The sequence below is a fragment of the Heptranchias perlo genome, chromosome 29 (genome assembly GCF_035084215.1).
Source record: "Heptranchias perlo isolate sHepPer1 chromosome 29, sHepPer1.hap1, whole genome shotgun sequence".
Classification (NCBI taxonomy): domain Eukaryota; kingdom Metazoa; phylum Chordata; class Chondrichthyes; order Hexanchiformes; family Hexanchidae; genus Heptranchias; species Heptranchias perlo.
Window position 1 is genome coordinate 16,353,404 of NC_090353.1, and position 23,541 is coordinate 16,376,944.

The 23,541-nt window shown below is 42.4% G+C and overlaps 1 protein-coding gene across 1 annotated transcript in view; it reads right to left on the reverse strand.

The window, feature by feature from the left end:
* Positions 1–23,541, reverse strand: part of wdr18 (WD repeat domain 18) — a 137,765-nt gene that overhangs the window by 13,645 nt on the left and 100,579 nt on the right. Inside the window, exon 8 of the mRNA XM_067968162.1 lies at positions 9,514–9,680. Coding sequence (XP_067824263.1) covers positions 9,514–9,680 — 167 coding nt within the window. The remainder of the gene's footprint in view (positions 1–9,513; positions 9,681–23,541) is intronic.

A 23,541-nucleotide genomic window follows, 5' to 3' on the forward strand; every position in this document is an offset into this window, starting at 1 on the left:
CCCATCAAGGACTTTTAAGAGGCTTTGAAAGAACTTTTAAACGAACATTGAAGTAACCTTGTTAACGTTACAAACTATTGTAAGAGAGGGGTATAAAAGTGGAAGCCCGAACCCCCCTTTTTTTCTCTTTTATCTCTCGGATTCCTCACTCATGCAGCTCAGCCCTGACTTTTGGGCTGATTTCTCCGCCACCCGAGCTCTCCAGAGAGGGGAGCGGCTTCCAGCGAAGCCAACGAACTCTACGTGAGAGAACAGGTCAGCCAGACCTGCAAGCGTGCAAGGATTGGTGAGCCTCGGCAACGTACGTGAGTGAGTGAGTATGTGAGTTGGCGCTCTCTAATCAGCTCAAATTTCTCTAAGTGCTCAGTCACCCTATCCTTAATTACAGATTCCAATAACTTCCCCATAAAAGATGTTGGACTAACAGGTCTATAATTTCTTGGTTTCTCTCTCTCACCATTCTGAAATAATGGAGTTACATTTGCAATTTTCCAATCTAAAGGAACAATTCATGAATTGAGAGCTTTGGAAGATTATGGCTAAAGCATCTGCAATTTCCTCACGTACTTCCTTTAAAACCCTGGGGTGGAAACCATCAGGTCCTGGGGATTTGTCAGTCGTTAGTGCCTTAATTTTTCTCATACTATTTTCTTGCTTATGTTAACTTTAGTGAGTTCCAGTCCTTGATTCATTATTAGTTTCCCTGGAATGTCAGGTACATTATCCTCTTCCTCTACTGTTAAGACTGACACAAAGTTAATATTCAACAAGTCTACCATTTTCTTATTTTCATTTGCAATATTACCCGCATCTGTTTTTAAAGGGCCCACATTACCCTTGATTACCATTTTTCTTCTAAACAGTCACCATAATTACATAATTCATATTAAATCTTAAAACTGATTGCTGTGAAGAGGTAATTATTTTAAATGACTGCACAGCTGCCTATCACAGTAACACTTGACTAATCATTCACACATATCAAGGACTATGCCACACTGTCTAGATTCTGATGAAGGTATTAATCCCCAGCAACTTTTCTTTAAGCAAACAGTGAATTGAACTATTTGTAATGAAAGCCTCAGGCAAGGGCACCAAATAGCAGTTACTTTATTAAGGCTACCTGTTTAGAGATTTATAAATTTTATAATACCAGCAAAAATCTCATTCCCCGTCTCTGTTGAGTTAGCTGATTCCAGCCAAGGTGGCAGAAGGGAAGCTACAGTTCCTCTTTGGGCCCACGGTTTAAGGAAGGAAAGACAAAGAGATCAGGCAGGGCACAGCTCTTGATCGCTGTCCAGTGACCCTGCTGGAAACTGTAGACGTGTGGTTGGCAGGTACAGAAGAATTAGGGTCCCGCACAATGATCCTCCACCCACCTGTCCAGGCTTACACGTGAAAAATGCTGAAATGGGCAAGGTGTTACAGGGCTGCTAGTCCCTGTAAACTCATATCCTAGAAGAGTCTACACCTTTAGAAGAGGGGAGAAAACTGATATGGGGTGGGGGGGGGGGGCGTGTGAGGAGAAAAGAAAACCGCAGCATCTAACAGCAACGGATGCATAGCTCTGTACTGTTAATACTTGCTTTTGCCAAATAAATGGCACTTCATTGTGGAAATTGGGTTTCCTTCCCAATTGTCCCTGGATGGAATCCACGGCCCATGAACATTTATTTGCAGTCTGGTCAAATGCTGGGAAAGGAACGGACTCTGAAACCCTCTGCTTTCTTGCGATGTCAGTCTGTAAAAGTGTAAAACTGCTGATGTCAGCTATAATCATAAGATACCAATGGTATTAAGGGATATGGGGCTAAGGCAGATATATGGAGTTAGGTCACAGATCAACCATGATCTCAATGAATGGCAGAACAGGCTTGATGGGCTAAATAGACTACTCCTGTTCCTAGTTCATGAGTTTTGAAGACAATTCCTGTGTAAAAATGAAGCATTTTTGTCGAAGCTTTAGCATGGTATGGGCTTCTTTAATTCTATCACACAGGGGTAAAAAACTAACTTCACTCAGAGGACTATACCAGCTCAGTTTGATACAAATTTTGCAGAGTCAGCATGAGGCAGGAACCAGGGCATCCAGTTCAAATACCAATCTCTTGTGCAATTTAAAATATATTTGTGATTAGCAGTTCTTTCTGAACTTGACAGTGATTTAAATTTACTGGACCCTGGTCACTTTTTTAAAAAAAGGTTTATTAGACTATCTTTTGACATCTGTCTGAAACCTTTGGAGAGAGATAGAACAAGATAATTTCCGTAGGTGGTGAGGCAAAGAAAGGAACCGTCATGTATGAAATATCACTTCAATCATAGTTTAGCACAGCTGTTACAAACTATTTACTATTTTCTTCCACTCAAGGAGCTAGCGAAGCTTAATAACTATTGGAAAATATATATCGTGTTAGCGTTATTATTCACTTTTTTTTTTAAACTGTTCAATACATTTGTTTGGACTAAGTCGAAGTCTAGTGTAGTGCTATCTGGCACGTGAGAACAGTCACTGCAAGATAACTAGGGCTTACCTACAAGAGTAGCCTGAAACATGCAAGACAAAAGTATCCAACGTATAAAAGAGTAAAGAAACGTAAAAACACGACAGTCCATTTTTGAGAATATTTTTGATGTGTATGTAGGAAACAAAAATCCAAAGCCTGTTTTTCCCCATCCTCTCCTGAAAGCACTGACTTTTGCTAAGGTACCATTCCATGGTCACCGGTCACTCTCCCGTAACTCATTCAAGTGGCATTCTTTATATAAGAATCCACATAGCAAGTGCCAGTGTGCTATTTAACCATGGGAGACCATCACAGCTAAGACCAATGCTGTCTTCATCCCTGCACATTCTAGTAGGAGTTGCTGAATAGCAATAAAAAGTGAGGCTAGCAAATGCCTGCACTATTAACAATGCTGTAACTGGGCTTATTAAATAAACTAATACATTATGGGGGGCGGGGGAAATCACACTTAACCCAATACACTAACACCATGCAATGTGCTTTTTGTGTGATTCTCTGAACTCATCCCCTCAAATTGATCTCACTTTCTGCCATCATCAACAACAACTTGCATAAAAAGCACCTTTAACGTAGTAAAACATCCCAAGGCGCTTCGCAGGAGCGTTATCAAACACAATTTGACACCGAGCCACATTAGAAGATATTAGGACAGCTGACCAAAAGCTTGGTCAAAGAGGTAGGTTTTAAGGAACTTAAAGCAGGAGAGAAAGGTAGAGAGGCGGGGAGGTTTAGGGAGGGAATTCCAGAGCTTAGGGCCTGGGCAGCTGAAGGCACAGCCGCCAATAGAGGAGTGATTAAAATTGGGGATGCGCAAGAGGCAAGAATTGGAGGAGCACAGAGATCTCGGAGGATTGTAGGGCTGGAGGAGGTTACAGAGATAGGGAGAGGCGAGGCCGTGGAGGGATTTGAAAACAAGGATGAGAAATCAAGGCGTCCCCGGATCAATGACAGATGTGCAACTAATAATATTGCAGCTCAAAATGTTCTCTCTAGACATGGCTCAAGTTTGGAAAGATAGAATGTGTAACTTTACTGCTGAGTGGATATCATAGTTCAAGTGGACAATTCTCTGTTTCACAGAAATCCTAGGGACACTGCTTCAGTAAAATGCTCAAAACATTAAAAAACATAAGGGAGAGCTCCTGCTCCTGATCACTATCCCTGCTGGAAAAAGCGTGTTTGTAGCTGTCAGGTGAGAAATAGAAATAAATTGATTGTGATGCAATTCACAAATGCATAGCCTGCTGAAGCTCACTGTCTGTGCTCACATAAACAGTGCCCAATTTGGGCGTGGGAGTAATGCCTGTGGATTAATGGATTTAGGACAGGAGCAGAGAAAATTAAAAGGAAATTATTTTTTAAAACCACAGGAATGATACCAGTTGTGATGAGGCATGGGATTGGCTCAGGGTAGGGGTGGAGTTGTCAATGTCATCAAAACCATAGCAAGAAATTATAAAAATGGATTCAAACCTTATTGTAGCCCAAACCCTCCGGTCCTCCAAAAAAGTGCATCAACCACAAAACCAGGGCAGAAACTGGCACTCTTATTATGTGCATAGTATTAGTTACATTAAAGGCGCTATATAAATGCAAGTTGTTGTTGTTTACAGGATTTCCTTCTGACTTCCACCAGTCTGTTGGGATGATTGCCATAACTACCCTCGGATATGCTTCCACCAAACATGTCTTTTTGTCTCACCGTTAGCTGTACAAGTAACTTGCTTACCCTACAGTTCACCATGTACAATGTGGCAGTCTTTTTATGTTGCCTGCCTGATGGGTGGTAGTTTACAACCAGTGGCACAGGACTGCTGCTGGCATTGGATTTTCAATGAATTGGACATTCATAGAAACACCAATTAAACTGTGAAACATTGCAGGACAAACAGAATGAAATGCTCTCCAGATCAATGCTGACAATGTTGTAAGGTGTGCTAGAGTAAGGTTTTAATCTTTTAAACCCTGCTCAGATCAACTGAGCAGGGTTTAAAAGATCCCATCGTACTGATTCTTTCTGGGTTACAGTCCCATGGGGCCTGGGCCCCTGACATCCAGGACCTCTCCCAAGTGGTCACTTTCATGTGTGAGCCTAGACGGTCACTGTCGGCAGGCTATTTGATTGTGGAGGGTATGGAGAGAAGTCCATTACTGCCCTCACCCAACAACTACATGCACGCACCTCCCAGCAAGTCACTAAATAGTGATCAGGAGCTGGAATTCTGGCTGATTTTCCCCTTCCATCGCTCAGAATGCTGAGGTCAAGTGTAACACTCCTACCACTTCCCCAGCTGAAATCATATGGAAGACTAGAATGGAAGCTGTGACTTTGCTGGTCTATATAGTTCCAGATCTTTCCAGGTCATTAACCCACTGAGTCACTGGGGAGCCAAGAGAAACATTTTCTTTGCCAAATGGGTTTGATGCCAGCACAATGTTGCTGTGTTCCAACGACAAGCTTGCAGATTACTAAAACAACCTATCAGTACCTAGTGCTGTAGATTGGGAGACCGTGGTTAGAATCCCAGCCTTGATGGAAACATGCACATTGCCCCTCCACCCCATAAAGAACAAAATAACTTGCATTTATTTATATAGCGTCTTTCACAACCTCCGGATGTCCCAAAGCATTTCACAGTCAATGAAGTACTTCTGAAGTGTAGTCACTGTTGTAATGTAGGGAAATGTAAAATCGGCATGTTGCTGATCTGGGTGAATTAAATATTTGAATTTACAAAGCCCACATTTGGAACTGGACGAAGAACAGAGATTAATCCCAATTATATCAAACTGTTTGCAGTAAATAGCAGCATACAGATACAAAGAGAATTAATGTCAGCAAACAATCCATACTCCAATTCCTTTTTTCCACAGGACCACAAAACAGTAGAATTCATTATCTTTGTTATTCTTCCTTTCCTCCTAAATCTACGGGCTTTTAAAACTCAAGTTTGGTGTCATGTAACCGCAACTCCTTGATTTACCTCATCTACTTTCTTTCCATCCATGGTGATGTACTACACTATGAACTTCAGTCATTCACCTGAGATTATTAATAATATATAACTTGCATTTATATAGAGTGATTAACGTAGTAAAAACGTTCCAAGGTGCTTCACAAGAGCATTATCAGACAAAATCAGACAAGATTTACTGCAGAATCAGCACCTTATGTGTATTATAGACACAGACAGGGCAAGTGTTAAGTGGTCTTTTCTTTTATTCGTTCATGGGATGTGGGCATCGCTGGCAAGGCCAGGATTTATTGCCCTTCCCTAATTGCCCTTGAGAAGGTGGTGATGAGCCACCTTCTTGAACCGCTGCAGTCCGTATGGTGAAGGCTCTCACACAGTGCTGTTAGGTAAGGAGTTCCAGGATTTTGACCCTGTGACGATGAAGGAACGGCGATACATTTCCAAGTTGGGATGGTGTGTGACTTGGAGGGGAACATGCAAGTGGTGTTGTTCCCGTGTGCCTGCTGCCCTTGTCCTTCTAGGTGGTAGAGGTTGCGGGTTTGGGAGGTGCTGTCGAAGAAACCTTGACGTGTTGCTGCAGTGCATCCTGTAGATGGTACACACTGCAGCCATGGTGTTCCAGTGGTGAAGGGAGTGACTGTTTAGGGTGGTGGATGGGGTGCCAATCAAGCGGGCTACTTTGTCCTGGATGGTGTCGAGCTTCTTGAGTGTTTTTGGAGCTGCACTCATCCAGGCAAGTGGAGAGCATTCCATCACACTCCTGACTTGTGCCTTGTAGATGGTGGAAAGGCTTTGGGGAGTCAGGAGGTGTGTCACTCGCCGCTGAATACCCAGCCTCTGACCTGCTTTTGTAGCCACAGTATTTATATGGCTGGTCCAGTTAAGTTTCTGGTCAATGGTGACCCCCAGGATGTTGATGGTGGGGAATTCGGCGATGATAATGCCGTTGAATGTCAAGGGGAGGTGGTTAGACTCTCTCTTGTTGGAGATGGTCATTGCCTGGCACTTGTCTGGAGTGAATGTTACTTGCCACTTATCAGCCCAAGCCTGGATATTGTCCAGGTCTTGCTGCATGCGGGCACGGACTGCTTCATTATTTGAGGGGTTGCGAATGGAACTGAACACTGTGCACTCATCAGCGAACATCCCCATTTCTGACCTTATGATGGAGGGAAGGTCAATGATGAAGCAGCTGAAGATGCTTGGGCCTAGGACACTGCCCTGAGGAGCTCCTGCAGCAATGTCCTGGGGCTGAGAAGATTGGCCTCCAACAATCACTACAATCTTCCTTTGTGCTAGGTTTGACTCCAGCCAATGGAGAGTTTTCCCCCTGATTCCCATTGACTTCAATTTTACTAGGGCTCCTTGGTGCCACACACGGTCAAATATTACCTTGATGTCAAGGGCAGTCACTCTCACCTCACCTCTGGAATGCAGCTCTTTTGTCCATGTTTGGACCAAGGCTGTAATGAGGTCTGGAGCCAAGCGATCCTGGCGGAGGGTCTAAGCCCTGCCACAGCTTAAAACCTATAAACAATAAGGTCTGCACCCCTTTCAATCTGAAATATCACAAAATTTAAATTTTTTAGCTCTGCCTTTCTGCTCACTTGTTTTAGGAGCGCTGTTTGTTGGAACATTTAGTGCTAGTGATCGAGGAAGAGGGATTTTAAATCCAAGTGCTGGGGGACAGTGAGCCAGAGTAGGTGAGCAAGGGTAGGGATGAAGGACGAATGGAACAGGATGCAGGTGGTGGAGTTTTGGATGAGTTGGAGGTTGGCAAAGAGGTCACTGGAGAAATTGAGTCTGCAATGTGGCAATGATGTGGAAAGGTTTTGGAGAAAGGGCATTGGGGTTAATTAGGGCACAGGCAGACAACATTGTGAAGGTGGAAAGAAGCGGTTATGATGATGGATAGGATTTTGGGTTTGAAGCTCAGTTCAAAGTTGGACTGAAGGCTAATGTTATGCACAGTGTAACGCAAGCAGCCCAAGAGGAGGGTGGGCCAGAGTCAGTGGTAAGGGTGTGTGGAGGCTACTGCTTAGCTCCACGATGCTCAATTAGAGGAGATTCTGGCTTATCCACAAGTTGATCTCACTTAACAATTACAAACTTTCATTTATATAGCGCCTTTAACATCGTAAAATGCCCCAAGGCGCTTCACAGTAGCGTTATGGCTCGGTGTGAAATTTTGTTTGATTACGCTCCGATGAAGCGCCTTGGGACGTTTTACTACCTTAAAGGCGCTATATAAATGCAAATTGTTGTTGTTATCAAACAAAATTTGACACCGAGCTACATAAGGAGGTATTAGGACAGAGGTAGGTTTTAAGGAGCGTCTTCAAGGAGGAGAGCGATAGAGAGGCAGAGAGGTTAAGGGAGAGAATTCCAGAGCTTAGGGCCTAGGCAGCTAAAGGCACAGCTGCCAATAATCAGTCTGACGCCACAGAGACAGTCATTGGGTCAAGAGAAGTGGTAGAGAGATAGAGCTGCTCGTCACCAACATACATACGATTGCTGACCCCATGCCTATAGATGATGTCAGCAAGGGACGGGAAGAGGAGAAAGTGGCCAAGGATACATCCTTAGGGAATTCCAGAAGTTGGTACATGGAGGTGGAAGAAGTCATTGCTGGACATGGACTGAAAATGGAACTATGCAACGGCAGCCCCACGGAGCTGGATCACGGGAAAAGTGGTGGAAGAGAATATGATGTGGTCAACCATGTTGAAAGCTACAAATATGTCGAGGACAAGGAGAGATAAGCTTATCATGACACAGATTAATTGGGAGAAACTCAAAGAATCATAGAAAGGTTACAACACGGAAGGAGGCCATTCGGCCCATCGAGTCCGTGCCGGCTCTATGCAAGAGCAATCCAGCTAGTCCCACTCCTCCGCCCTATCCCCGTAGCCCTGCAAATGTTTTCGTTTCAAGTACTTATCCAGTTCCCTTTTGAAAGCCACGATTGAATCTGCCTCTACCACCCCCCAGGCTGTGCATTCCAGATCCTAACCACTCCCTGCATAAAAAAGTTTTTCCTCATGCCATCTTTGGTTCTTTTGCTGGACCAGAGGAGTTAATTATCAACTGCTTGAGACACTTTAATCAACATGAATAGTTGAAGCTGAATCACACCAATGTTAGTGAGTTTTAGTTCTGCTCTCACATATGGCTTTAAAAAAATCTGTAAAACTTTATTGGCTCAAATACCACCATGGTTGCAACAATAACTACTTGCATTTATATAGCACCTGTAACGTAGTAAAACAGCCCAAGGTGCTTCACAGGAGTGTTATCAAACAAACTTTGACACCGAACCACAGATGGAGATATTAGGACAGGTGACCAAAAGCTTGGTCGAAGAGGTAGGTTTTAAGGAGAGTCTTAAAGGAGGGGAGAGGGGTAGAGAGGTGGGAAGTTTTAAGGAGGGAATTTCAGCTGAAGGCATGGCTGCCATTTGTGGAGCAATTAAAATCGGGGATGTACAAGAGGCAAGAATTGGAGGAGCGCAGAGATCTCAGAGGGTTCTAGGGCTGGAGGTTACTAAAAGTACTTCTTTCTCTCTCTATAATATCTCAGAGAGAAGTATTTTGGAAATATATATAGATATACACACACTAGCCGATCTCCTGTGGTGTTGCCATAGTAAATTGGATAATACACTGTTTTATATGTTTCAGGAGCTATTCTGCCAAGCTGAAGCTATGCCACTTTAAGGCAACAGAGTGTAATTATTGTTAGGTAAACACAGTGTCAAGTGAATCCGCTTAATGGTTATTTGGTCAGGGATCTTTATAGATTACAAAATGCTTGTAAGTTTTAGGCTACAGCAGATCCACCCAGCATCAAGTGACTGTCTTTCTCTCCGTTAGAAATGCAAAGCAATTTAAAACTAAAAATGTGGTGTTTGGAGTGTGATGCAGCAGTCAGTCAAATATCATGCAGTATCCCTCTGGAGTGTTTGCAACAACTAATGAAGCTTCAAAAGACAGTATGCAGCCAAGTCCTACCTTCTTGTTGTGCTGAAGACGTAGGGTTATAGCACCTCCCTCTTCGCTTTCTGTGATTTCAGAGGTATGTACATGTCTGCTAAATTTTGGGAGACTTACGCTGGGCCTGCAGTCGGGGTTGAACATGTTAGCTGAGGCAACCATCAGAAAGGCATTTGTCACTGGTCCTGGGGATAAATATGAGAAGAGTTATTAATATGGACAGCGTTTAACATACACACTGAAAACCTATTCATTATTTACCAGTGCTTTGATTCAAACCAATAGGTACAGACAAGCATCATTAATATTCTGAAAAAAATGTCCATCCTTATAAAATAGAGTCAGATCACACCTCATTTAAACAACAAACCTAATTTCCCTGACCTCTGCCTTCTTAATGCAGGATGCAAATTAAATTTTGTTGTGAATTTTTGTTAGGTGAGTGATGTTTTTGCTGGAGAATGGAACAGTGAGGGACAGAAAATGGACGGAGGAATGTTAATACTGGGGAATAAAACACTTTCCCATTTCAGGTGCCCAGTGTCAGTTTGGAGCACTCTCAGATCAGGTTATATACAGAGAGTGCAACAGACAGACAAACACCAAGAGCCTTTTTGCTAAAATTAACAAAGACGGAAATGTTGCCCTGATCTCAACTCCCTTTACTGCACCATGTGGCATTTTCCAATTTCCCCCACCAGCCTCCTGACGCCTCAGATTGATAACTTGATGCCGAATTGATGGCATTTCAATGGATTTATCTCTAAATCAACTTTTCTTCCCTTCAACTCAGCTCATGTAGTTGACACTTGTTGATCTACAGTACCACAGTGGTTTGCAGCTCCCTGCTACCTCATCTATAGCCATTCGTCAACTGCAAACGCACACATAGTGTGTCAGCAGGTTATCTGACAATGGAGGAGATCACAGATGAGCCCTGTCTGTCCTCACCCGCCATCCGCAAACATTGTACGTCGAACAGTGGTCACTGATGGCGGTTGGGGGTGGGTGGGGGAGAGAATACAAGAATCCTAGCTTATTTTTCACCTGTTCAGCTGGGTCGTGGGGGGAAATCACTGTCTTTCTACATCTTCCCCAGCTCAGATCAGCCAGCTCAGCTTAGAGTGGGGAATGAAAGTGGGACCTTCTGACCCATTAAGCTGACTAACATGACTTTGAAAGGGATTAGACATTTTCACCAGAATTCTTGATGTTTTGCCAAAGTATTAAAGCAGTTCAAAATAAATTCTCCCCTCTACAGAATATTACTTTGTTTTAATTATTTCTGTTTAGCTTTATTATCCATGTCTTAAGCACAATCTTTTTATGGTGAACAGAGAAATAATGAGCTAAAAAAAAACCTACAAATACTGGAAATCTGAAATGGCAACAGAAAATGCTGGTAATACAGGTCAGTCAGTATCTGAAAGAAAAAATAGGTTAATGTTTCGGGTGGAGACTGTTTCTTAGTTAACCCATTTTTGTTTCAGTTTTCTGTGTAATTATTAAGAACAAAAACGCTTGATCAAATTCATTTATTGATGAAAGTCAAGTGTTTTAAGACTATGAAGCTCTATTTCAGTTTTATGCACATTTTAAGTGCAGTCTCTAAAGCTTGGTGTTAAATAAATGAGTTTGCAGCCTTAACACCTGAATTGTGTGTGTGAATAATAGACATTTGATCAAATATTTAATGATCCATAGTTTTCATTTTCAGTTCAATTTGTTTTCTCTCCTCTTCTCCTGGGGTATAGTTCCAGGGGTGCTAGCTGCCCTTCGGTGTGTCATCCATGTAACCATTCTTCTACGTGAGAGTCCAGGCAGCGAGTATACCCCGATTGATCAATTATGCAGGGCATTACTGCCATGCCCGTTCTTGTCCTCTGCTGATTTACACGGGCGCATGCTTTCCAGAGGGCATTACTGGGCACCAAATAAGCCTGACTGGTTTTGAAATATCCCTAACCCAGTAGCAGTGAGGCCATTTGTAACACCTGCATCACCACCCCAGCTGAGATCAGCTAACAGTATAGACTGAGGATCAAACCTGGGGCCTTCAGTACCAAGCACACATTCCCCACGACTTAATTTAATGCATCTGTTATACAGGTGAACTCGTTCAGCTTTAGCGTTAATCTAACATGATGCCCAGTTAGCAAAAGAATAACAAGAGTCAAAGTAACACAGGATAACAATGAACTCACAGTCATCTACAAAAGTGTAAGGAACCTGTACGGGAAGTGTGGTCTCAGATATTAACATGACATAGATCCATTTAATCCAACAAGAACAAGAGCAATCGGCACAGCATCAGTCCAATAATCACCTGTGTTCAATCAACCAATTAAAAATAAACCCAAGACAATTAAAACTGGATGCAATAAAGAATGCCTTAAATGTACAAGCTTTCCACTCACTAACTGCACTTGTGTTTTTGCTATAAGTTATTTAAAGGGACATTACCATCAGGCACAGCTGTCAGTAGAGAATTCAGCCCCACAGAAAGCACATCAGTCCTTTGCAACATCAAATTGCTCCACTCCCATATAACACAGTTTTGCCAAAAGAACAAACATTCTTTGTTAAGATGACAGAGGAAGGCTATCCAGAAAAAAAAATCTAGTCCCCATAACAAATTCGGGTCGTTGCTCAAATATTCTCTAGAGTACAATGGTGCTGGTCACTCCTGTAAATGGTTGGAACGTCTTGCGTTTAGAGGTGTGCCTGTACTACCCAATATATAATAGTAACCCAAGATGTAACAATAGGACCCCCCGTGATCTGAATTGGATATTCGTGTCTTTCGCACAAATCTTCAATCTTTTCAAAGACAGACCAAGAAAATACTTGATAAGAAGAGGCCAGATACGAATTGTTAAACCGTTTTATTTCTCAGATAGCATTTGAACATACACAGCAATAGTTACGATCAGAAGCACTTAACTGAATCAGTACAGCTTCCCGTAATGACACATAATAATGAATATGCAATGCTCCCCCACATTAGTGGGTCACCTTGCTTGATTTAAACAAAATAACATCTAACTACCTCTGCCTTCTGAATCTGATGAAAGTCTGCCCTAGCAGCTCCCTGTTTAAAGACATGACTGTCAAGCGTGTGTTTCTGTCCCTATTTATTACTCCCCATGTTCACAACCATAGAGGAGGGCCTATGCCAGACAACCCCTGCTGAAGGCCTGGGACCATGGACTTCCCAACATAATGAGACAGGCTAACAAATTGCTTATTTTTTTCTGTCTTTAGAGAAACAACTTCAATGCATAATACATTAGCATTTTAACAATCTTTTGTTTCAGTACTTTTAACAAAAAACTTGTGTGAATATACATTGTTTTTAAAATCCAACTTTTAAATGTAACTCTTTCCCAAATCCTCTCAGTGGAAAATGGCCAAAAATCCCAAAGTTTGTTTGACACCTCACATTACAGCATCTAAAGGCTTCTTAAATTATTCCAGGGTTGTGGTTACCCAAATATCCATTTCATGTGGTGATCACTGTTTTTATGTGAAGAGCTCCAATTTGCAAGAAAACTATTGTGAAAATAAACCCAAAACATTACATGGAATATTAAATTCAAAACAAGAACTTTTCTGGAAGGATGATAAATGTTTGGAATAATCTGCCATGAGATCAATGGAGACAAACACATTCAAAATAGGGTGCAAAGCTATAATGAGAGAGTGAGGGTACGAACAAGATGGGCTTCAATGGGAGAGTTAAGGTACTAGAAAGATGGGCTTCAGTTGGGGAGGGGGGCAGGGAGAGAAAGAGAACTAGGGGACCAGATGGATGAGCTTCAGTAGGGGAGAGTTAGGGTACTGGAGAGATAGGCTTTGGTTGGGGGGTTGGAGGGGAAGGGAACTAAGGTACTAGAGGTTCAGCTTCAGTGGGAGAATTAGGGAGCTTCAGGGATGAACTGCAGGGAGTCAAAAGATTTTTCTTGTCCTATATTTTTCCTATGTTCAGAGGGACCGTAGGAGAATCACAAAATAGAGTCAAGAAAAGTTTTGATGGAGAGAAAAAGCGCTAGAGCTAAGAAAAGGATTGCCTGGACAGTGAACGTTGCCTTGATCATGGAGGACTCCACAGACAGTACCAATCCAGTCTTCACCCAACATCAAATCACGTGCACTTCCAGCAGGTGCTGGTGACTGGTGATCAGAAGAGGAAGCCCTGGACAATTTCCCTTCCCGAGTCCAAGGATTCTGGGCCAACTATATTGTCTATAATTCCATCCCTGTTGAGATCTCAGCACAGACTGTGGATGGAACCTAGGACCTTATTGACATGTACAGATCAGGTACTCAACCGCCTTACCAACTGAGCCAAGAGGGCAGCGCTGCTTTTTATTCTGATAAAAGAACCATCCCACTCACGATTTTGTCTCTCATTATTTTCTGCATCTCACAATAGCTAGTATACTCCAAGTACACGAGAAGCTAACACTACGAAATGCAGAGGCACCCAGCTGAACATAGAGACCTTTATTTTTATCAGTTCTATTAACATTACTTTGATTTCTTCAGGCACTATCAGTGGAGCATGAAACATCAAACCTACAGGCACCTATCAGTGCTCCTTCTAAACAGAAGAATCTAAATCGATTAGTAGATCTTAGCAGGGGCTGTGGTAGTGGTGTTAAAATTGGCCTTCAAACATTGGATTGGGGAGAAGAAGATGCTAAGCCAAGGCTCCTGATCACTGTTGGAAATTGGGTATGTGTTGATGCCAAGTGAGGCCAGGGTTGGGTTCAGCCATGATGCCCTCTCCCCACAGTCAAATGAATAGATAGTCACTTAGAGGAGGATGTGTCTGTGAAACCATTGCCCAGCCAAGACTCAGCACTTATAGGAAAGAAAAAGGGAGAAAACTGGCAACAGAAGAGATTTTCTCCTGTTATCTAATTAGCATATAAAGCAGTTTTTATTGCGAGATGTATACTTGAATTATTCCTAAAAATGTCAGGGGAAAAAAAAATGTTTACATGATCAGTTGCCATGTTTGGGGATGTTGACCATTTAGCTGCGGAAGATCTGGGTATGATTCATATTGAAGTGTTTCTTTTAAGTTAAATAGAGTTCAAAGGATTTAAAGGTCCCCCCTCTGTAATAGAACTAGGCAACACATATTCTGGGTTAGTTGGTAAATTCTACTAAGAGAGGCAGGTAAGGGCCTAGGCCAGTCTACCTTAAGAGAGCTGATCAGGCACAGAGTAAGCCTTGGTCTGATTCAGTGACGATTCAAAGGAAGTGTTAATTAGCCCACAAAGAGGGACAAGCAAGGCATGGATTTATTGTGAGAAGGGACTGAAATTAAGTTAGCGGTGAGGTTTGCTATAACTGTTCCTCTGTACGATTACATACTGACTGTAAAATAAAGCAGCTTTTGATTTTCGTCTGACTAAAATGTTAAACTAAAATCTGAATTTGTCTCTAGGAAGATTGGAAACACGTAGTGAGGGGAAGTGCAAATTTACAGTAACAAGGGAGTGCAAATGTTATGTCCCCAGGTCATGCCATAACTAGATAATGGGCAGTACAGGTTCTGCCACTACATCCTGATTGTAAGGGATTAAAAATTCACTTACAGGAAAGACACTGATACTGCACCTGAGAAAATACCTAAAGACTTGATATTTCTAACACCAGTACTAACTCCTGTGCTAATATCAAGCAGAAAGGCATTTAGAAATATTAACCACATCAAAACATCTCACACAGTAAATTACTTTCAACATGTTATGTGGGGAAGTTTTTACAATCTCTGCCAATTGTCTTCTCAGTGTCCCCCTAATTTCCCTGTTCCTCTCCTGAAGACAATTCGTCCCTCACAAGGGTACAGTTCCATTGCTGTAGATCACCTTCTATTACTTCGCCCAATGACTGTTATTCACAAGTGAGCTTTGACAGGACGCTATTCACCCATGGAAGTATCACAGCTAAGACCAATCCTGGTCCTTATCTCAAGTCAACACACATACATTCCAGCAGGAGCTGCTGTATACTGATCAGGAGCAAGAGCCCTGGGTGACTTTCTCTTCCCTAATCCAGAGGCTTAGTGGTCAGTGGTGGTGCCCATTACAGACCAGGAACCAAATTAAAAGATTGCCCTGGCCCTTATGCCTCAGACACAAAGCTCTTCAAGTTAGTGGGATGACTGATTGTCATTTTTTCAGGATTTCTCTACAGTTTTAAATAAGACTGCCAATTGAACGGTTGTATTCTGAAAACATTCCTAGTGTGCAAGCAAAATGAAATTGTAATGAGGAGCCTTACCAGCCAGAGTCCTTATTTAACTTTGAATGAAGGCATCAAAAGCCCTTTGGAATTCATCTTTTTAAAGTTAATGGCCTGCAGACACCATTAAAAGTTGGCAGCAGACAGGCAAATTTAGAAAACACTATTTCTCTCAACTCTTAAAGTATAGGATTCCAATAGATGAGAAAAACATTTTGCTTCAGGGGAAGCAAACTCAAGTGGATGAAGTTAATCCCATCAGTGTACACATTTCTCCTTTTAAATGTGATCTATACCCAGCTATCCTCAGGCACCTTTATCTTCACAGTTACAGTTTTTTGGAAATCAATGCTTGTAGACTGCTCTCTTGCTTTTACATTTGAAGCAGGGAGCTGATCTCCACTGGTGTGCTGGCTTCCACTTTTACGTAAACCCATCAGACAGCAAAGGAATGAAACCAGTTGAGTTATCAGAACTGCAGAATTGTAGACCCACATTTTCCTGTGATCTCTGCTGGAAAATACAAATGTGGACTCTGGGCAAATATAAATTGGGCTTGGCCCCATGATCAAACACCCTGCTAGCGCCCATAATTATGCTTTGTACGAGAATAGCAGAATTTTGGGTGAGGTACCAGGGAGCTTGTGGTAGAACCCATACCATGTATGAGTCAGAACTTTCAGAAGAGGGGAGAATATTCGGGTGGGGGGGGGGGGCGGGGGGCGGGGGGCGGCGAAACTAACAAAAAAAAATCCTTCACTAATCAGCTGTAAGACACTAATATCATGATCATAGGTAACTGGAGGGAAATTTCAACTTTCACTGTGAAAACCACACAACTCCTTGCACATTGGCCACTCTCTCATTCTGATTCTAGCACCAATCAGGGATGACATAAGAGAGCCAGGACACAGAGCGAGGAGAACTAAGGGAAAAAATAGCTTTTTAAAAAAAAAGCGGCATTACCTCTTCAACATAAAATTAGGATCACTGATTTAAAGTGACAGAACTCAAATTCTGTTATTATACGGGATTCTGGGATGTTTAAGTGGTGTTTTAGGGATGCAATTCTGCGTATTTTTCAAAATTATAAATCAGCGGCCTTGAAATTGAGGCCAAACATTGCTGATAATGCAATTGTGTGTTCCATTTGCACTATTTCAGAGCAAGGAAGGTGCCTCTTGCCAGTCATGAGGTTACCGGGTCCTTACTGTTGTTGGAATATTTTTCTGTTCCCCAACACGTACTTCTAAGTAAACCATATATTGCATGTGGAAAGTTTGAACCATATCTGTACTACCAGCTTAAGGAGCCTTCCCGATCCAATTGTACTTTAAGGATCAGTCATCAGCTCCCTGAGGGTACAATGGACAATTGCACCACTTGCAGCTGAAGATCCTCATGGTCAATGTCTCCTGGACTAATTTTTGACCACCTAGCGGTTTGGAGAGGAATTTTCCAGATTCTCTCTCCTCCCTCTATTGGCCGTGGGTTTTTATCTGCCTCTTCCAGGAGGTTACCTGGCTGCTGGTGGGTAGGGGGTGTCTAACCATGATGCTTCAGGCATCACAACTGTGTGAACCACATGGTTTTTTGCTGCCTGTTATTTTTGTATGTTCATATAAGTTAATCCATTGTCAATATCCTAGAGGCAAACCTTTGATAGAACTAAAAAGCCAACACCCCCCCACCCCTCACCAGCTCTGCTGGACAATGTGATCAATCCAGACTTAAGACAGACAGGTATGAGACAAAGCAACTGTGCAGCATAGTCACTGTCATATCTTCACTGTAACTAATTCAGTCACCTGCTGTGTGGGGAGATAGATGTAAGAATCTCCAGCCCCTTTTTCTCCCTCAGTCATTGCTTTTTGTAATTGAAAATACAGTGAAGGTCATCTTAACGATCACCAGTCTACGGAGACAACTTGTTGGTGCTGACAAAGTAGTCATTTGAAAATTGAACATAGTTCCTGTTCCTCCGCTTTTGTCTGGTGCTGACTCTAGCTGAGGTACAGGTTCTGTAGGCATCAACAGTCCTCTGGTACTTTGCCCAAGTGGCCATTCTTCATGTGTGAGACTAGACAGTGAGTGTCGGCAGGATATTCCATAGTGGGAACATCAAGCTCGATCCTGTCCTCATTAGACATCCGCTTTTAGCCCACCCTAACCCAGCAGCACTGAGGCCAATTATAGCTCCCCAGCTGCTGCTCTGGTTATAATCAATAACTTAGCACAGTCCAGGAATTGGACACAACAACAACTTACATTTATATCGTGCCTTTAATGTAGAAAATCATTCCAAGAGGCTTCACAGAGGTGTAATCAAATAAAAATGAATGCCGAGTAAAAGGAGATATTAGGAAGGGTGACCAAAAGCTTGATCAAAGAGGTGGGTTTTAAGGAGGATCTTAAAGTGGGGGAGGGATGTTGAGAGGCAGAGGGATTGCACAAGATGCCAGACTCGGAGGGTTGTAGAGTTGGAGGAGGTTACAAAGATAGGGAGGGGCAAGACCATAAAGGGATTTAAACAGGAGGATGATAATTTTAAATTGGAGGCTTTGAGAGAGCAAATGTAGGTCAGCAATGACAGGACTGATGGGTGAGTGAGACATGGTCCAGGATAGGATATGGGCTGCAGACTTTTGGATGAGCTGAAGTTTAAAGAGTGTGGCAGATGGGAGGCTGGCCAGGAGAGAATTAGAATAGTTGAATCTGGAGGTTACAAAGGCATGGATGAGAGTTTCAGCAGGTGGGCTGAGGCAGGAGTGGAGGCAGGTGATGTTATGGAGATAGAAGTAGATAGTCTTTCTAAGGAAGAGGATATGGGCTCAGAAGCTCAGCTCGAATAGGATACCAAGGTTGTGAACAGAGTGGTTCAACCTGAGACAGTGGCCGGCGAGGGGGAAGGAATTAGCAGCAAGGGTATGGAGTTTGTGGCAGGGGCCGAAAATTATGTCTTCAGTCTCCTCAATGTTTAACTGCAGGAAATTACGGCTCATCCAACAAGCAGTCTGACAGCAGTGAGGTACTGGAAGAGTCAAGGGAACTATTTTTTCCAGGTAAACCTGGCACTATCACTAAAAGTTTCATATAACTAGGAAAATAGAGTGAGCACAATCACTTATATCATGAAAGCTCCAGATTCAGATGAGAAAGGAAAGCTGTACAGACAGTGGAAAGGTGACCTTCTCTAAAGTATTTTACTAACTGAGAATAAGGCAACTGGAGAGATGAGGTGTCAATTCTGTTTTACTGATAAATGCTGGGAAACTGTTTGGCGTCTGGAATCAAGATTGGTAGCAACTAGCTGATTAAAAATAATGATTGGAGCCTGGGAGGTATCGACTTGTCAACTTTTCTCTTTTTGTTCCAAATGTCAAGTTGTCACTCGGAATTCTGTCAACTGAAAAATGAGCTCAAACAGCTGGGAAATGTGCACAGAACTGGTACAACGACGAGCCCACATCATAGAATCCATAGAATGATATAGCACAGAATGAGGCCATTCGGCTCATCGTGCCTGTGCCGGCTCTTTAAAAGAGCTATCCAATTAGTCCCACTCCCCTGCTCTTTCCCCATAGCCATACAAATTTTTCTCCCTTCAAATATTTATCCAATTCCCTTTTGAAAGTTATTATTGAATCTGCTTCCACCACTTTTTCAGGCAGTGCATTCCAGATCATAACAACCTTGAAGCATAAATTTTTTTTCTCATGTTGCCTCTGGTTCTTTTGCTAATTACCTTAAATCTGGATCCTCTGGTTACCGACCCTTGTGCCATTTGAATCAGTTTCTCAATAGTTACTCTATCAAAACCCTTAATGATTTTGAACACCTCTATCAAATCTCCCCTTAACCTTCTCTGCTCTATGGAGAACAACCCCTAGTCTCTCCAAGTAACTGGTACCATTCTAGTAAATCTCCTATACACGTCTCTAAGACCTTGACATCCTTCCTAAAGTGTGGTGCCCAGAATTGGCCACAATACTCCAGCTGGGACCTAACCAGTGTTTTATAAAGATTTAGCATAACTTCCTTGCTTTTGTACTCTATGCCTCTATTTATAAAGCCCAGGAACCCATATGCCTTTTTAACAGCCTTCTCAACTAGTCCTGCCACCTTTAAAGACTTGTGTACGTACACCCCCAGGTCTCTCTGTTCCTGCACCCCCTTTAAAATTGTACCATTTAGTTTATATTGCCTCTCCTAATTCTTCCTACCAAAATGAATCCTTCCAGAACTGTTAAGGGGATGAGACGGAGACCTCCCCCAAAGTATCAGGTAAATAACATATTGGAATAGAATTACCCCTCACTGGAAATAAAACTGGCTGACAGCGGAACACATAGCTCAATCACACATTGCTTTACCTCAACATCTAGAACTACACCATCAAAATGTTGGCAGTGACCACAATGTAATAGTATCACATTTAAAGCCTGCTAGCTGGGACACCCTGCCAGGAACAAAACAGTTTCATTAGATTGTCTCCAAGTAAACTTAACTCACAAGTACCAGGTCAAATACACCAGGAATCAAATTGGTACCCAAAGACACCTCTCCAATATAATACGCAAGGGGCACTGTTGACTTTTTATTTGCTCATAAACCAGAAATTACTGAAGGGGAAACTAGCTCCTTGCTGTGATCAGTTCAATGCTGTTTAGCTTTCTCCCCATCTCTCCTGAAGGCACTGACTCTTGCTGGAGTTCGTGTTCTACAGGACTGGTTGCCCTCAAGAATTTCATTTTTCTTATGTCGAACTTTGGTAAGCATCAATCTTATGAGCATTTCTTTTATATTTCAGGCTGTTTCTACCTCATTTAAGTAGGCATTCATGTCAAAAGGCTAATTGATTGATCTTGGAGAGTATCATTGCTGCTTTTGTATCAATGCTCAGTGGTTGAAATGAGCATTACACTGTATACTGCTAAAGTCATGGCTCAGTGGTAGCATTCTCACCACACTCAAAGTTGTGGGCTCATGACCCCTCCAGGACTTGAGCATATAATTTAGGCTGATACTGCAGTGCAGTACTGAGGGAGTAATGTAATGTTGGAGATGTCTTTCAGATTAGACAATAAACCAAGACCCTGTCTGCCTGATCAGGTGGATGAGCTTGGCCCTATTCAAAGAACCTGGGAGTTTGCCTGGTGTTCTGGCCAACATTTATTCCTCAATGAACAACACCAAAACAGTTTAGTTGACCATTTATCTCTCTGTTGTTTATGGGACTTTGCTGTGGGCAAATTACTCACAAAACAACAGTGACTACACTTCCAAAGTAATTCATTGGCTGCAAATGCTTTGGGACGAGTGTCAATGCACTATATCAACGCAAGCTCTAGTTCTTTATTGTAAAAGCAAACTGCATTGGAACAGAAAAACAATCAATCATTGTACAGAGTTTGATGTGTTATATATGAAATGAATTTACTGCATATTAAACCACTCCTCCGAATTCAGTCCTGACTGATTTGGATTCATAGCATGTGAAGTCAATATAGAAGTTTCTGTACAAACAGAATGTTGTTTGAACTCTTCAAATAAACTGTGCCATTCTGTGAGTTTGCTGCCACGTCCGATTCTGTTACAATGATGCGCAACAGCTCAGAGAGTTATCAGCGTACAACTAGCATCTCTCAGCAGCCTGTCAGAACGATGGAACGCTGGGCACCGAATGCAGTACTATAAAATGCAATCTCTCGCGTCAGAATTAATAATCCCTGTACATAATATAGCATGGCTAACAGACTATTTCTATTTCTCGCTACCAAAGGTGAAAGGATGAGGAGCTTGTAAGAAACACCTTGAGTATTCACAAGGAGAGAAGAAATAGTCATGTGCTCCTCACACAAATCCTGATAATTAGAGCCAGTGCATCATAAATGACATTTACCTCTGGTAAGTCCAAGTTCCTCTGTAAAAAGCTGGAGTGTCTGGTGAGCTAGTAGTGCAGCACACATAAGCACTAATGCAGCATGTCAAGCAGCAGGATGAAGGTTTGCTCTTATAATTATTCCAACATTGCTCTTGTAACTATTCCAACACTCTCCAGGCTGGCCTCCCATCTACCACCCTCCATAAACTTGAGCTCATCCAAAACTCTGCTGCCCGTATCCTAACTCGCACCAAATCCCGTTCACCCATCACCCCTGTGCTTGCTGATCTACATTGGCTCCCAGTTGGGGAACGCCTCGATTTTAAAATTCTCATCCTTGTTTTCAAATCCTTCATGGCCTCGCCCCTCCCTATCTCTGTAACCTCCTCCAGCCCTACAACCCTCCGAGATCTCTGCGCTCCTCCAGTTCTTGCCACTTGCGCATTCCCCATTTTAATCACTCCACCATTGGCAGCCATGCCTTCAGCTGCCTGGGCCCCGTGCCTTCAGCTGCCTGGGCCCTAAGCTCTGGAATTCCCTCCCTAAACCTGTCTAACACTCTCTCCTCCTTTAAGATGCTCCTTAAAACCTACCTTTGACCAAGCTTGGTCACCTGTCCTGATATCTCCTTATGTGGCTCAGTGTCAAATTTTGTTCAATAATGTGCCTGAAGAACCTTGGCGCATTTTACTACGTTAAAGGCGCTATAGAAATGCAAGTTGTTGTTGTTGTAATTCCTATACAGTAAATTCCTGAATTTAATTGGGGCACTTGAATGAGGCAGCGAGATAGAACGGAAAAGAAAAAGTGAGGTGCAAATCAGCAAAGATTCCCTCTCGGAATTGCTATCCAGCGATCCCTGCTGAAAGTACAAGTCTCTAATTCTCAGGATTTTGAGTAAGGACAGAATCAATCACTGTGGAAGCTCAGTGTATGAGGGAACAATCTGGGAATCAGTGGTAATTGTTTTATGGAAATGAAAAGGTCAATATACATTTTAATAGTAGCTTTAAGTATATATTCTGCAGCAATAACACCATCCTAAATATTACAAGTTCTACTCTTAACTGATCTACTAGACAGTCCAGTGACGTATTGCTGTGACCCAAAAGTGTTTTTATACTGACTAGCAGAACTGCCATATTCTTCATGGTATCTCTGGGGTCTGGAGCATAATGAATGATAAGTAGCTCCTAACATGGCCCATCCCTTTAAGTCCATGATTTAAGTAGGCAAATTCAGGTAATTATAGCTACTTATAAACCGCTTGTCTAAACACCATATCTAAAACATGCCTGCATTATTTCAGTTTCTGTCGGTTCACAGACGCACAATACCACAGACGATCTGCTGAACTGCCAACTAAAGGGACTGTAAATATTTATAATGCCCTGTTACATCTAAAAGTAAAATAAAGTACCATTTTTGGCTATCATGTGAGCACCATCAATGTAGAATTTAATGCTTCTGACAGCTATTTCAGAATCACGGAGCTGATAAATAATTTAGTTATTGTGTAATGGTAAAGTCAGTGTAGGGCTGTAAAAAGAAAGGGACTCAATTCAAACGACCTTGTACATTAACCTAAAAATGTGTTTTTGACTCTGGTTAGTAAACAAAGTAGCCTGTGCTCCCTCTTTTGCATTTGTCTTTGCATGTTGGTCACAATAGGCATTTTGAGCTGCAGTAGAAAACAGATCGCTTTTTCCCTTCTTGTTTACAGTTACACTATCAGCTCGAGAACACATCAGCTGTAACCTCAGAATGTAGAGTGCAAACACAGGGGATTGGCTCTGTGTTTGCATTGGTAGAACAGGCGGCCTCAATCAAGGACACATTAGTTGACTAACATTTTCGTGACCCTGCAACTCGGAACGTTTACACAAAGGTATTCAGTTGCTGGA